The 15,968-nt window shown below is 40.0% G+C and overlaps 1 protein-coding gene across 6 annotated transcripts in view; it reads left to right on the top strand.

Annotated features, from left to right (window-relative positions):
• HOMER2 (homer scaffold protein 2) overlaps positions 1–13,666 on the top strand; it is a 65,116-nt gene extending 51,450 nt beyond the window's left edge. The window contains exons 9-12 of one of the 6 annotated variants that reach the window (XM_088148609.1): positions 1,268–10,057; positions 10,935–11,064; positions 12,325–12,450; positions 13,557–13,666. In XM_088148609.1, the coding sequence (XP_088004735.1) occupies positions 1,268–1,456 (189 nt within the window). In that variant the 3' untranslated portion in view covers positions 1,457–10,057; positions 10,935–11,064; positions 12,325–12,450; positions 13,557–13,666. Of the gene's footprint in view, positions 1–1,267; positions 10,058–10,934 lie in introns of all 6 variants that reach the window. The other 5 variants (XM_088148610.1, XM_088148608.1, XM_088148607.1 and 2 more) reach the window with 5 other exon arrangements.
• The last annotated feature ends 2,302 nt before the right edge of the window (positions 13,667–15,968 follow it).

The following is a 15,968-nucleotide window of genomic DNA, read 5'->3' as shown; positions in this document are numbered from 1 at the left end:
TTCCCATTTAGGATTTGAAAATGTTCTTCCCATTTTTGAATGGAAATCATACAAAGCATTCCCACTGATAAAATCACAAGGCCGCAAGGCCATCTCGTCTGTGACATGTTGTAGCCCAGCTGTTCAAAAGTAACATAGGATAATGTGCATTCAGTCTTGTCCTTGTTTGCTATGAGTTTATTTAGAGCATTTTACTCCCATCTTTTTTATTGGTCCCTGTGTATTTCCTTTTATATTACCACCATCCTGGAGGTATCTTTAGGTTGGTTAATTTGTTCATTGTGTTTTAAAAAAATAATAAAATAATATACCTTCATTCCAACTTTGTACTGTTGGCATTCATCTAGTGAAAGGCGATGATTTCAATTCCAGAACATTTCATTCTGTAGAAGGCACACCTTGTTTTTCAGTTTTGAAATGATTTCATGAGTACATATTTTCATTTCACCCTGCCTTAAGAATGGGGTGGAGTTGGACAATGTAGGAATTCACTCTCAGAAGCAAAGTGCTTGAGTGTAGGTTTGCCTTGATGGAGAGCTTTAAGACTCCCCCTCACTATATTTTATATAAATGAGTTAAAAAAAAAATGATAGTCATATACTGTAACTCTGTTAGAAATACATATGTACTTGAATAATATTTGTATTAGATAAGTTTATATAGAATCGTAACTTATTGTTATAATTATATATTAACACTTTTTTTCTTTGTTGTATTTTTTTCACTTTTTTCTTAAAGGGCTTTTATGTATTTTTTTCCTTCTTTTTGTAACCAAAAATTTTTTAAAAGTTGAAAAAGACGTCCTCCTCACTGCACGGCCTTTATACATATTAGCCAATAAAACTTTGGGTATATTTATGTTTAATTTAAAAAACTGAATTCACAAACAAGACGGCATTAACTCGTAGCCATTATGTGGCATTTGCAAGTGAAGTCAGAGAAAACTAGATTTTAATGTATCTGCCTCGATTTGGAGTGTTCAGGTGTGGAAGAGCATCTCCCCAAATTCCCACTCAGCTGTCGCAAAACACATCTGGAGGCTGCCTGAATTGGGAAGGCTAATTTAATTGCCTCAAATAGTTCGTTGCACTGATGAAATATCCATGTTTCTATGCGCTACTCAGATGAAAATGAATTGGGAGAATTTGACTGCAGATTGGTTTATAAAGGACATCATGTTAGAAATGCAGAAAGAGGTGGAAGGAGACATATTGGACTCTCTGCCTGCTGTTCAGGCTGTTCTTCAAACTTCCTTTCTGTTTTGCAGGCTGCTGAGAAAAGGAATAAAGACCTTGAAGAGAAAGTCAGAGCTCTAAGGACGGAGGTGGAAGAGAGCAAACACAGGCAGAACAACTTGAAGACAGAGTTGCAGACTTTTTTAGATGTACTAGATGGAAAAATTGACGAATTGCAAGATTTTCGGCAAGGACTCTCGAAACTGGGTGTCGACAATTAGGGAACAGCAGCTTTCTCCCATCCCCAAATAATATTTGGTGTGTACGTGTGTGTATGTGTCCGAAACCAAGGTATATGTTTCTACAAAAAGTGAAAAGATGGATGTTCTTCCTTGCAATGTGATTTGTACATAGAGGCTAAAGATTTTAATTTTTTTTTCACTTCTTTTTTTTTTTCGTTCCAAAAATTTCTCCTTGCTTCTTCCTTCCTTTCTTTAAGAAAGAGATGACAGTTTTTAAAATCGTACTGCTGTAGCCCTTTGTGGGTTTGTGAACAGGCAGGGGAGGTCTCTTGTCTCAGGAGGCCTGTACCTCAACCTACCTTAACACAGGAGGTCCAGTGACAGGAGGTGATGCAGGGAAACTGATTTTAAGGCCTGCTGCAACTGTAGCAGGGAGACATTTCCCCAAATGCTCAGCTGCTGCAGATGTATGCCTCATTCTGTAGTGCAGACAGAACAGAGTTCTTGGCAGTAGCCATGGTGTAGCTACTGTAGTAGATCTTCCTAGCCTTAAGGAACAAATTGGAAAAGCCACATTCAAAAATGTCCATATTGCACACTCTCTCTCTTTCTTCTTCTTGAAATACCTGTGAGGCCTTTTTCTAGAGGATTTGCCATGTTCAATAATGTGCACTTAAAACCCATTTTTTTTAGATTGCAACGTATGAAGTGAAGGTTTCCCCTGTCACTTTCGGCAGAATGAATGTGCACTTTATGACACCCTTGGTGGGTTTTTCTGGAAGTGTAGATGATATATCAGCTATTACAGTATAGAGAAATTGGACTTTTTTTAACTCATCCCCAAACTGATGGTGGTGAGGTCAACAGATGCCCTTCAGGAATGGCCCAGTAGCCACCGTCTATCACAAGAGGTTGGAGGGGAATTTTTGTATTCAGGATAAATGCATTTATTTTAAAACACATTTATGACCTGCCCGGCTTGTAACAAGTGTGTTTACACATAATGATCTAAAACTATAATAAACATCACAGTGACAAATTGATAGAAGCCAGACAAAATAAGGTGGAAAACTGAGCACAAGATAGTTCAAATGGTTCAAGTGCTACCATAATTCTGGATGGGGCTTTTTTGAAAAACAAAAACAAAAAACAAGTTATTGGGTTTTATTTGGTGGCCTTGTGGTGTGTGAAGATGCAAGACTTGAACATTTGCAGGTATAATAGTATAAGCATGCAGGATTTGATGGCTACAATGAATATTGAGTGAAGAGTAAACTGGCTCTATTTGGATTCTAGAGCTACGTTTCATCCAGGCATCCTTAAAACCTAGTCCTACTATTAGCAAAATCAGACAGTATCCTTGGAATTAAGCATAAATCTGTATTATCCTAGATGACCATCTAAGAAAGGAAGTCCAAAGGAAGGATACCAGCCTATCTTGAAGCTTCTGGCTGTGTTTGCAAACCCTGCTCCATAAATCCAAATGAGTGGGGGCTGATTGTGCTCATAGTGGAGTGGGGAAAAAAAAGCTTTCTTCATCTGCTCAGAAATGCTCTTCATCTTACAAAAAGGGTTGAAGAAAAGGGTAGAATCCAGTCTCAAACTAAGAACTACGCAAAGATTCCTGCGCTACTGAGGGAGATTTGTGAGAAGTACTTCCCTGTTTTTGGTAGTATAAATGGATTGACAGTCATGAACAATAAAGTCCATACTTCATACTGTCAAATCTATGAACTTAGCTCTTGCGTGCTTTATACAGAAATTAGAGGGTCCCCGAATATGCTCGGTCTCCTAGGTGAGCCAAATCTCCTTCAATTTTATGGCTTGCGCCCTATGCGCCTAACTGCTTATTAAAGTTGCAGTTAAGTCCCAGTAGGCTCATTTTGCACATATATGCATGCATATGATTCCATAAGTCGGGATGCTTCCATTGTTCTGAATATGATGTTTATACATCTTCATTTTTTTAAAAAGTGGAGGGTTGACAACCCAACCATGTTCTCTTTAAGCTGCAAGTCGGCTGTGATGGTCCCGTTTCCTCATTTTCCAATATGCAAAAAAGAAAAAAGGGAAGAGGAGGGAGGGAGGGAGGAAAGGAGAGAAAGAAAGAAAGAAAGAAAGAAAGAAAGAAAGAAAGAAAGAAAGAAAGAAAGAAAGAAAGAAAGAAAGAAAGAAAGACCTGTCTCTTTAAAATATGAGCTTCCATTCTTGCTAGAAGAACCAGTTCTGCAGAAGTCACGACTCCTTTGTTGCAAAAGCTTGTGATGGGTTCCTAGTGATCAAAATGCTTCCATTCTTCCTTTTTCCAAAACAGCTACTTTTGCTCTGCAATGCCCTGGGGGACTGGGTGGCTGATGATGGAGCTGCTTAAAACCAAGTTTGGGTTTCAGAAAGAAGCTTGGCTGGCAAAATGGCCAAAGCAAAGCCTTCTGCTCCACTACAATACTCAGCAACCCTTGCCACTCATCATACAGGCTGGGGCTGATTGGAGCTGTAGTTAGCAATATACAGAAGGTCCAAGGTTACCCATCAGTGTTCTTCAAATGTTGATTGGGGGTGGGTACACATTTCAAGTAGGCTTGCTTACTTATCTTTGTCAACAGGAAGCCTAGCTTTATGAAACTGAGATGAGGGAACTGTAAGTAACATAAATCAGGGCACATGAGAGGTCCTTCATCCCATTTGCCCCATGAATGGGCTGGTCCTCTTGGCTTTCTGTTTCATGTCAGCAGCTGAAGTATCAAAGCAGTGAATTGCAAGTAGCAGTCTCCTTGGCATTTTAAAACTAAAAGCCAGAAGGTTATGCCAACCAACCTCTGCCATAATTAACATCAAGGCTGCCTTACTGTTTCAGTTTTCTAAAGATCATTTTAAAGGCTCTGTTTTCAGCCCTTCTGTAGCCTGTGTGTGCTCTGTTGTCTGGCAAAATGCAACATTTAACATTTGTTCTTTGTGTAGGCCCAGCTGGCCAAAGAAACTGCCTGCAGGCTATTCTGACTGATAAGTTGGCTCCCCTTCCTTCACAAAGTCTAGATCTGTCCTAATAGTCACTAGAACATTCCAACATGGCAGTTGCTAATCTTGTTCTCTGCACAGAGTAACTGTATAGTATAGCAGCTGTGCCCAGCTAGAGTAAGAAATGTATGTTTGTTGATAGAACACATGTTTTGAGCATTTAACATTTAAGATTCAATTCCTTGCTTCTTTCCTTAAAAAAAAAAAAAATTATAAATGATAGGAAGAACCATATTTTGCCCTTTGGAGGGGAGACCTTCCCAACCTGGTCTTCTTGCAACTGCATGATCTCCAAGTTCATCAACAGAGCAATTCCGTCTTCCAAGTGCTTCCCCTTGGCCTCAGGAGCTTCTCGTATGCAGAGAATTTCTCCAACAAGAGACCTCTCTCCACTTGAAGAGAACACTAATAGGTGAACCTGCTTGAAAAGTCTATTGATGTGGCAAATGGGCAGGCTCTGCGGTGGCCTTGGGGGCCCATCAACTGATGAAAAAATGATAGCTGAGGATGGTGTCTTGGTTCGTGCCCTCTTTGGGAAATAACATATCGCCCTTTGGTCTTCCTACTAGGGTTTTATTTTTGCTTCTTACCCATTCGCTTTTCCTTGGAACGATTCCCAGCTCTTCTTGAAACAACCTGTATTGAAAGCACTTTTGTGGAGGTGTTTGAAACCCATGTAGGCTTTTTTTTTTTTTGCTTTGAAAATGTCAGCTAGGCATGTTCCTTTGAAAGCAATTATAAATAAGGTTCAGGTGAAGCTAAAGAAAGTTTTTTAAAAATTGTTTCTTTTTAAAAACTTTCCCATCAATTGTCTCAGCCATTGTAGGCTTTCTATCGGGACTAGGTATCTGGACTTACAATGGAATCATAGGATCTTTCTTTATGAGGCTGGTGTTTGTCACAGTTGTTTGCTATATGGGCTTGCAATCTTGGACAGATTATTTATAAGGTTGGCTTAAATATTTATGATATATTCAGTAGTAATAAGAATCCTGGGTGAGAAATGGTACAATAAGGCATCTGATAGAGAGCATTAGGAACACGCAGCTAATAATAGTCACGCTGTGGAGGGAAAGATAGCATCCAAGCTGCTGATTTAAATATCTTCAGAGATCACAGAATAATTTTCTACTTTGACATTTTCTTGTGATCAAACTAGGCTGGTGAGAAAGCAGCTTTCAAAAACAACAAGGTGCCTAATAACTCCAAAATGTTTATATGTATATTTGCATTTTCTTTTCTTTTTTTTCTTATTCCCTAGATTGTTGCTTGCTTTGGTAATGTAGAACCTCCCCTTGTTTTAAGGAGGCTGAGCCAGACTTTCTGCACCAGCAGAGAAATCAAAGGAGCACAGATTCTTAGAAATATGCATCCGTGGAGTAATAGATGATCTGTATTCCCTTTAGCTTGACTAAGCCAAACAGTATACTGGACTAGGGCCTAAAGCAAGTCTCATACTTAAACTGTTGGGCTAATTCTATGATTTAGGCCCTTGAGTGGATTAATTATCTTATTTTCTAATACTGGTTAGCAATAATTTTATTTAGCCATATTCTAACCAAGAAGATAGGATTGTCAGAAAAAAGAAGACTCAAGTTGATTTCTCAATCCTGCACAATTGTCTTGAAAAAGCTTTGTGTATGACAGAGCAGGCAGTCCCAATCCTGGGGGGTGGGGGGGGGACACAACACTTTAATCCTTTTGAATATTTTGAAATTGTATTTTCATATACATCACATCAACTTAAGAAAGTACTATATTCCTGCCTGCTAACTTACAAATATGGGAATATTTTAAAATGACCCCAAATGTTTAAAAGTTATTATACAACTTTAGTAATCAGTTTGCAACATGCTTTACTTTTTATTGTTCAGAATAGAGTTTAGTAAATGGCAAATTAACCAATTATAAGGGGAAATACTACAATGAGTGAAGTGTATTTTTATCCAGATATATAAAATATGGTTAATCAACCTGGAGAAATTATTTCAGGTTCATTGGAGTGAAATTGTCTTACCTTGTTTGCTGTGAGCGAGTATTTTTTTTTCCTCTTCCATGTGAATTAATTTTGAGCAAAAACTGATCTCTGAATTTCCTATGGTAGCAGTAAATCCTGGGGTTTTATATATTTGAAAAACCAACAATTAAGAAAAAAATTACCTTTTGTGATTTTTATCTGATTTTATTGTATTATAGAGTTGTTTATGTAAATATATATCTATATAGTTTAAGTTAAAAAAACAAAATTCGTGTATTTATTCTCTCCTGGCTTAATCACCGTTTAGTTTCCTGAATTACATGTTCTTGCTTTAACACAAGTTGGGGGATTCTTTTTATTTTATTTTTTTTACTAGAAAAGTTAAACTAGGATTTAAATAGTTGCCCTAATACAGAATGCATCTTAATTAAATATAACTGCTTCATTTTTTTTTTTCCTGGAAATGAGCTTTTAGAGGGGAGGAATAAAGATACCTGTGTGCTTGATCCACGCTGTGGATCCCTGATTCTCCACTCTGTTATACAGCATAGTAAAAAGGCAAAAAGAAAATTTACCATCAAGTAAATTAAAGTTAGCAATATTTCCATCCTCTTCGTAGAGGGAGACATTCCTTAATTTGGGAGTGCCAATGTGGGGAAGGTGTAAGGGGGAGACCCACATTCTAGTCTAGCATCAGCCATAGCAGCTCCCTGAGTGAGAGTTGCTCTGTCTCCCAGCCCATGAGTCAGGGTGGTGTAGTGATGAAGGTGTTGAACAAGGAGTGAGGAGTCCTAGGTTCTAGTCCACCCTTAGCTCCAGAAGCTCCAGGATGACTTTGGGCCTGTTGCTCTCTCAGCCCCAAAGCTAGGTGGGGGTAATGGTGAAGATGCTGGTCTAGCAGCAGGGAGACCCAGGTTCTAATCCATCCCCAATCGTGGAAGCTCCCTGGAAGACTTTGCTCCCTCTCAGCTCAATCTACCTCACAAGGTTCTTGTTGGAGGAGGAGGAAAGGGTATATACGTCAACCTGAACTCCTGAAAGAAAAGTAGGGTATATGTCTAATAAGTGAATATATGTGGAATAAATAAATAATATATCTTGCTGCAAATACAAGGTTTTATTGTACCTTCAGTCTGACCACTTACAATGGTATAAGCAGAAATGCAGAGTCAATAGCTCTCCTGGTCTTGTTGGATGCTGAAAGCATACCCAGCATAATTGCTAACTTTAGATAGCTCAGCAGCTCTAGGAAGCATGATTAAGTTGCAGTTCTTCAACACCTGGAATGTTACAAGTTATCAACCCCTGCGGTCATCAAACAATATTTGGAGGACCATAGAATCCTTGCTGTTGGTATACATTTGTGCCATGATATCTCTGTTAAGACCTTTATCTAAAAGTTTGAAACAGGATCTACTGACAGAATGAATTCATTTTCCTTTTTTATTCCCTATATTTGCTCAGGAAGATAGGAGACACTGTGGAGCAGATCTGAGGTATGTACAGGGTGTCCCTGAGATTTTTGGGACACCCTGTATTTTGAGGCAGAGTAGAGAGGAGAATGAGCTGAAGTTCATTCATGCAAGGTTGAATTCGGCTTAGTGTTTTTAAGGCACTACAGGGCTCTCAGTTGTTTCTATTGGGTTCTTACTACTTTGCACAATGTGCTTCTCTACCAGAGTGTCCAACATGATGTAGTGGTTTAGAGATTGGACTAAGACCTGAGAGGACAAGGTTCAAGTCCATCCTCAACCACAGAAGCTCATTAGGTCAACCACACTCTTTGAGCCCAACCTACCACTCAAGGTTGCTATCATAGGAAAAATGTTTGGTGGTAGAAATTGCTGATCTAATTGAGGAAGGTAACGATGGGTGTCGGTAACCCTTGGATGCACCTAAAGTCACTTTCTGGCTCTTTGACAAAGAACAGAAACAATCAATTATGTTACATGTTTGGCATTGCAATTTTTAAAAACGATCAAGCAGCCTCCTGCTTTTCTTGGCCCAAACTATTTTAGCAAGTTGCTTGCCTGTGCAGAGAATGCTCTAGGCTGAGGCTGAAAGGTTTTTTTAATGAATTATGGCATAAAATCTTTTAGTTCCCCTTCCTATTTGTTCCTGGAGTTTCCAAGCAAATGAAGATGTCATTCAAGAATTCGATATCATGGCATGTGGGCTGTGCACTGAAGACAGATTAACATAGAAGTGGCTGGAAGTTAGGTTTGCAGAAAACAGTTCTCAAGATTTTGGATTTTGTGTGGTAAGTACCATTCTTATTGGCTTAAATTTCATTCTGATCCCACCCTTCTTCCCAAAACCTCAGGGCCACAGGCACAATTCCACCATATTTCACCATCTTTTGCAAGTCTGGTTAGGTTGCGCCGGGGATCCAGATCTTCAGTGAGTTTTGGGGCTGTCCAAACACATGGTATCATCTTGTATCATAGATACATGAAGATGTCTTGTGTCAAGTTTTGATCAGTGGTGTATATGCATATATGTGTACCACATGTTATTAGTGTCTGAAATGGATCACTGTATGGATATCTATAAGGGGTTTTGTGAAAAAGTACCCAACTGATTGGCTATGTTGCTGCTCTTTGACATTATACTTGTGGCTTATTTTTTTTAACTGAGGGTGTTTTTATTAGGTTTATTATGTCTAAATCCACAATAAATGTTTGCACTTGTACATGCAGGCAAACGATTTTCATAATCTGAATTACATTTTTTTGGTTGTTGTTCATCAACAAAGCTGAAAGCATGTCTGGCTGCTTTTGTAATCAATGGTAAAATAGTTCTGATGTTCAGTGGTAATGTAAGTAAGCTCGCATATTTCACTGGACAAGATCATTGAATTATTTACTGTTAGCTGCCTTTCCCTGTAATTTCATAACCTCTCCTCATCCCTACTACAATTTTTTTTTTAGTAGAAACATTCCTTGGCATAAACCAGATGTACTCCTAAAAGTTGAGTGGGTTGGGATCTGATTGCCTAGCCTTGATTTGGAAACACAGATATATATTTGTTTGATCTGGCATAGCTTCACTAGTGCCTGGGAAAAATGACCAGCCATACCCTGGGCCCCTCCAAAGGTTATTGAACTACATCTCCCACCATCTGGCATTATTAGCCTTGCTGGCTAGGGTAGCTGAAAGTTGTGTTCTTCAGCAATGTTGGGGATGGGGGGAGGGCATTGTGCCTCCATATCTTAAAATGTAGCTCAAGATAGTTCTTCCAGAGATATAAAATAGTTGCCAATGTGATGCTGGGAGATGCCTTCAAATTTCATTCCACATATCCAAGGAAAGTGTGTTTCATAACAGAGACCTGACTAGTTCAGCTTTTCTCCAGTACTAAGGAAAGTTGGAAGTGCTTCTTTCTTTACTTGTGGCCTGTTGTCTCTTCTCTTGCAAGCATCTTCTGGCTGCTGCCATTGAGTCAGGAATTACCTTGGGGGAAAATGCTGCATCAGGAAGAACCCCCGAAAGTGTTCAAGTTGGAGAGTGTTGCCGGAGGAACCCAGGCAACCACTGTTGCTATGGCTACACATTACTGGGCGATGGTGTAGGCCTCGGGAACCGTTCTGAAATGGACTCCTAATTATAGGATGCCAAGTCACTCCCCTCAGAACAACAGCCACTCAGTAAGTTTGACAGAAGTCTCTCCCTTTGAAATGCTAAACAGCCTGGAAGGCAGAAAGTCCTGCTTCCCAAAGCACTCGCATCTTTGATTAAATGGATTTGTCATTTGAGGAGACCCAACAGCCACGTGGCCAGTTTGCAAAACTACACACGTGGGCTGCTTTTCCCACCTGAAATGGGCACGTACTTTTTAATCCCCGCAACAGAGGTATGCAGCATTTGGAGAAGATCCAAGAGCCGTGGTGATGCAGAAGAGGTGGGCCTACGCTAGCCACAGGGTCAGGTCTAAAAATTGAGTTCAGTCCACTGCTCTAATCAAGTCGCATCCTGATGCCAGAGTTCCCTTAATCCCTGGTTTGTATGCAAGCACTTAGAAAAAAGAACTCCAAGCCAAAAGACATTCAGGTTGCTCTGTGCTTCTCAATCAATCTGTAGCTCTTTAGAGAATGCTTCTCCCTGTGTACTTGGAGGCTAATTTTAATTGGCTTATTGGGAAGAGGAGGTGGACGAGTCTGTGTAGGTGAGAAGAGCAGAGAAGCTGATAATTTGCAGTTGCTTCCCTTGCAGCTCTTGGGCACAGTTAGTGGAGCCTGGCCTGGGGAGAAAGACAAGGCTGTTGTGACTCATCCTTTAATAATATTGATTGGAACTGGCTCCAGCTGTAGCTTTGTAAGGAAGAGCAGGAAAGATTGCTTCCCTACCTGACAAGACTCAAAATCTCTTCCTCCCACCTTGGAGCCCAAATGCAGTTTCCTGAGCCTGCTTGATGCTTTGAGTGATGCTGTTTTCTTTGCTAAGCCCCAAATCTAAGACCTTTCGTTAGAGCTTTTGTGACAAAGAGTTCATTTCATCAGACTGCTCATTTCTGTTCTCTTGCAGAAATCAGACTCATCTTCCTTATGTCGGATTCCCATTGCGGCCTCCGTGGATCTTAAGTGCTCACTGAATTCACGTGTTTCAATCCGGAAGGAGTCTAAAGAGTTCATCTGGTTTACCCTTTGTTCCAAAGGTAGTCTCTCCCTTTTTTTTAAAGTCAACATGGTACTTTCACTTGGCAGATATTATTTCGCCTCTGCAGGAAGGAGACATATTTTTCTTCCTCTTGAGACAGTCTGTTTCACTGCTAATCCGTTCTCACTGTGAGGAGCTATTTCTAATCCTGCCTTAGCTATTTCTAAGCCATGCCACAGGAACAAGCCTTCAATATCTTTTTGTCCTGTGCTTTGCTGCAGATTCCCATGCAAACCGGCAGATGGTTATCTGGAGTAAGAGCTGGGGAAATCTCTGCGAGTCGAGCCGCATTTAGCAGACGCACCTCTAGGTTCTAGAAAAGAGATGAAGACTTTCCAAGTTTAGTCAGATGTTTTAGTTAGTAGAAGACCAATAACTTTGTGTAATGTTCTGCCAGTGGTTTTATCTTTCATAACTATTTTCATTCTTCTGATTTAAATTCAGATTTCCCAGACTTTATTCTAGTATTCCTATAGCCATTACTCAGAAGCTGTGTCTGAAGCCAAGATTTGGAGCTCAGAACGGGTGTGAAGTTGCATGAAATAATAGAAACTATGATAACCTAAAACTGGCAGAGACATCTGTTTTTCTTCAAGTGACATTGATCTGGGGATTACAGCATTTTTAAATTACTACTACTTCTCTCATTATGAGCTCCAGTATAAGTATGTCTTGATTAAATGTATATTTAGGGAAATGGTGGGGTTGAAATCCTAGGGGTCATCTAGAAAGTAAGGAACAAAGCTGCTTTTTTTAAAATGGTCTAATGCTGAAATTATTTTGTCTGTCTCCTGTATGATTAATTCAGTACCTTTGCCTGGTATCTATCAGCAGGAGGTTAAATAAGGCTACAGTTTGTTCTGTTTTCTCTGTTTTGGCTATGATGGGTTTCCTAAGAAATCTGATTGTTTTTCTCTCTTAGTGTTGGAGAAATGACTGGCACCATTCATAACTACACTCCCAATGTTGCCACTGAATTCTAAAAATGCCCCTGTCTTACAGCAGGGTATTGTGATGATTTACTTATTGTGCCTCTGCAGAGTTTTTGAAAATACCAAAGTGGAGAAAGAAGGAAACAACTTTCTATGGTAAAATGGCTTTTTATATGGAAATGGTATTTTCTCTAAACAGCTGCTGGAGGACCAACCCCATACTGGGTTTCTACCGATGACTTTTCGCATGCGGTCTCATTTCTATTTTAAACCCTCAACTTAAATAAACTCAGCATTTCCTTCTGTCATTGCTATTCTTCTTCTAGAAAACTGTATTAGGCACTAATTTGTCTGAACCAAAATCAGAGACAAGCAAAGTGAGAAGAATGGATGGATATAGACCCACGGCAGTGGAGGGAAACTCTTGTGAATGAATCACTGAACTTGCTGAAGTGAGTGACTAAAAGGTTCTCAGGAGTACTCCATCTTTGTGCTCTGAAAAGAAAAAGCAGCAATCAGCAACAGCTTTGTGAATACAGAAGAAAGTTTTGCCATGTTGCTCCCTTTGGAGCAAAACAGGGCCTCTTTTTCCTATATGAAATGATGCTAGCTACTGTAAACACCAGGGCCGTTGGAGTTCTGTCTTTAACTTTGTAGTTGCCTTTAAAAATTAAAATCAGGGATGCCCGTGGCCTGATCAAAAAATAGGTATATAAACTGTCACAGAACAATTTTGTTCTTGCTGCTTACAGGTGGTCCTTGGGTTTCGACCACTCATTCAGCGACCGTTTAAAGTTACAATGGCACTGAACAAGGGGAACATACGACTGGTCCGCGAAGTTGCGGCCATTGCAGCGTCCCTACAGTCACAATTGCCATTTGAGCACTTGTCAACCAGTTTGCGATTATGACATCACAGCATCCCACAGTCACGTGATTGCCATTTGCGACCTTCCCCGCTGACATCCCAAAGCGAAGTCAGCGGGGAAGCCTGGCAGGGAAGGTCACAAGTCACCTCTAAGTCGCTTCCACTGCTTTTTCTCCTGAGCAGCCCTGCTATGGAGTATGAGATCCCAGGGATCTTGCACTCTGTAGCACCCTCCTGCCTGCCTATGCCCCATAGCAGTCCCCACCAGCCTGCCCGCGCTCAATAGTGCCTGTGTGTGGCACTCACCCACCTGCCTGCAGTTCTCGCCAGACAGCCTTCTTGCCTAGGGCTCCAGTCACATGAGGTCCTCTCTTAACAACCCATGTAGTCTCTGGGTTACGATGACAACCAGGACTGCCAGAATTACCGTCGCTAAGCGATGCAGTCATGTAACATCCCACTTTACGACCACATCGCTTAGCAACAGAAATTTGTTTGTCAAATTTATATGGCCACCCATCTCACCCAAAATAAGTCTCGGCAGCAGACAATAAAAGCTGAGGACTACCTGTGCAAAGGTGTGTGTTTTTCATTTGCTTGCAAAATAAAATGGACTACAAAACCAGGTTTTCTTTTCTACCTGGAAGTGAATTGGCATGAGTTTCATCATATGTTTATCCACCCACACAGGAGATGCCCTAAAGCTGCCAGTCATATCATTCATCTGCTTTGAAAAGCCATGGAATGCTTTGCCAGCCTACCCAAACTCTTGCGCAATCTTTGGATTGATCCTAATGAAGGTAAGTCACCATGAAAAGTAGCATACGTTGAGTAGTATCACTGGACCTGCTTTCTACTTATTACACTAAACTAAACTAAACTAAACTAAACTAAACTAGTAAAATAGTCCTAGTAAAATAGTAAATAGTAAAGTAATAAAATAAAATAAAATAAAATAGTAAGACTCTAAAAGCTGAAAGACTACAGAGCTGCCAATAATTCCCACTGAGTTCAGTGGGGCTTACTTCTGAGTAGATACATACAAGTATTTCTCCATCTGAGCATCATGTTTGAAAACTACTATGCTGAAAACAACATAATAAGCATTATTCCAGGGTCTTCAAAGATGGAAGTTTATAACTGAAAACATAAAATAGCATCCAATTAATATGATTTAACCATATTGGATCTGGTTAAATCATAATACCAAGTGATTATTGGTATACTATTTTTTTTGTCAAGTTTAGAAAGAGATACATGGTCTTCATCCTTATGAATGGGAAAAAAAGTTTACACTGGTTCCTGCAAAGATCTGAAACGATTTTCTATCCACGTTATATTGGAAAGGTAAATATTTATTACAAAATAAATCATTTAAAATTAACTTTAAGACCTATGTGAATTTTAGGAAGCAGTCAAAGGAGTGCTGGTTCTTCCATTATTGCTGTGTCCATGTTTTTAGCATAAGAGATTGTGGGAACTATAGCTGAAGATATTCAGCAGCCCCCGTTTTAGATTAGAATACCTGATGGAGACAAAACAGACGTGTTATAATCTTCTGTTGGAAAACAGCACAAGTTTTACAACCATTGCCTGTTGGGATCCATTGGAAATACCGCTAATTTTAAAAGGGTTAAGAATTTGTTTTAAGCCTTCTGGTACAACTTGACATTGCAAACAGATGGAAAACAACAGATCCTGGAGAAAAGTCTCAATACAATCAGTCTGGAAAACTCTGGCACAAATCAGTAATATATTTAACCAAATAGAAGGGAATTCATGTTTGGCATGCTGGACACGGTCAGAAGAAATATATAGAAATGCAAAATACGGCAAAAGAGATGAGATATGCAATCTATTCTGACATGGACTGAAGTTGACGTTCATTTTGTACGAGGCTCATTCAGGATTCTGGCCATTGCAGACAAAGGATACATGAAATAATACATTATTTCTTATCTTAGCCAATATTCCTAGTGGGTGGGATGGCTGTGAAGGTGATGAAGATGGAATCTGGAAACTGCAATAAGCATGTTGGAAACAGGGCCCTCTTCCTTCACTGAGGCAACCAAGCATGAAGTGTAGACACTCCCAGCAAGGTTCCTAGTGTGGTAACATACATGTATCACCTGGTCCAGGATGCCTCGCTCTCAGCAACCCAAGATGATCCTTGGCCTTGAGTTCACTCATTCCATCTTGATGGGAACTTGATGAACTGCTTTTTTGAAGCTGCCATTGTCAAAGGATGGAAGGAGATGAATAATCTAGCCAATGCCATTTGAGGGCTATTCCTTCAGCTGAGGTCCCCATCTACCAAACAAAGCTAGCTTGGGGAGGCAAAATTATCCTGGAAAAGGGAAGCATGCTGTTGACAGGCAATTCTTCTTCATAGTCAGTTGATGATGGAGTTGTTAAAACAAGCAGGAGTGCCCAGGAATTTTTTAAATTATCAGCTCTCTCTTGAAGTCATAAGTTTTACCCTTCCTGCATAAGTACTTCTGATATATTTTCACAGCCTAAATTAATAGCAGATGCAGATTTCGAAATGATAGGATCATGGAATTGGAAATGACCATAGAGGTCAGAGAAGTCAAAACCCGTTGCTCAGTACAAATTCCACTAGAGTGTCGCTGATAGGTGACTATCCAGCCAGTGTCTGAAGACCTCTGGTGAAGGAGGCCTGGCTGACAGCTCATAAAGTCAGGAAGTTTTTAGATGTCTAATCTAAACCACCTCTTTGGGGTCTTAACCACTGGTCCTGATCCTGGTCCTGCTCTCTCAAGCAATAGAGAATAAGGCCTTTCCCTCTTCTATATGACCGCCCCTCAGATGTCACATCTCTTCTTAGTTGTCTCTTCTGCAGCTCAACATATCCCAATCTTTTAACTACTCCTTGTGGGGCTTGATTTCCAGACCCCTCATCAACTTGATAGCAATCCTCTGATCTTATTCCAATTTGTCACTGTCCTTCAACTACACTATCCAAAACTAGACACAATATCCCAAGTGGAGTCTGGCCAAGGCCAAATAGGGTGGAACTATCATTTTTCATGATCTGGACTGCATGCTGAGAAAAATCAGCATTTGTCTTTTTAACAGGTG

This window comes from Python bivittatus, unplaced genomic scaffold (genome assembly GCF_059951505.1).
Source record: "Python bivittatus isolate LINGU-HERP-01145 unplaced genomic scaffold, Pbiv_v1 ctg000530_np1212, whole genome shotgun sequence".
Lineage (NCBI taxonomy): Eukaryota > Metazoa > Chordata > Lepidosauria > Squamata > Pythonidae > Python > Python bivittatus.
This window is presented reverse-complemented; position numbering and strand designations above follow the sequence as displayed.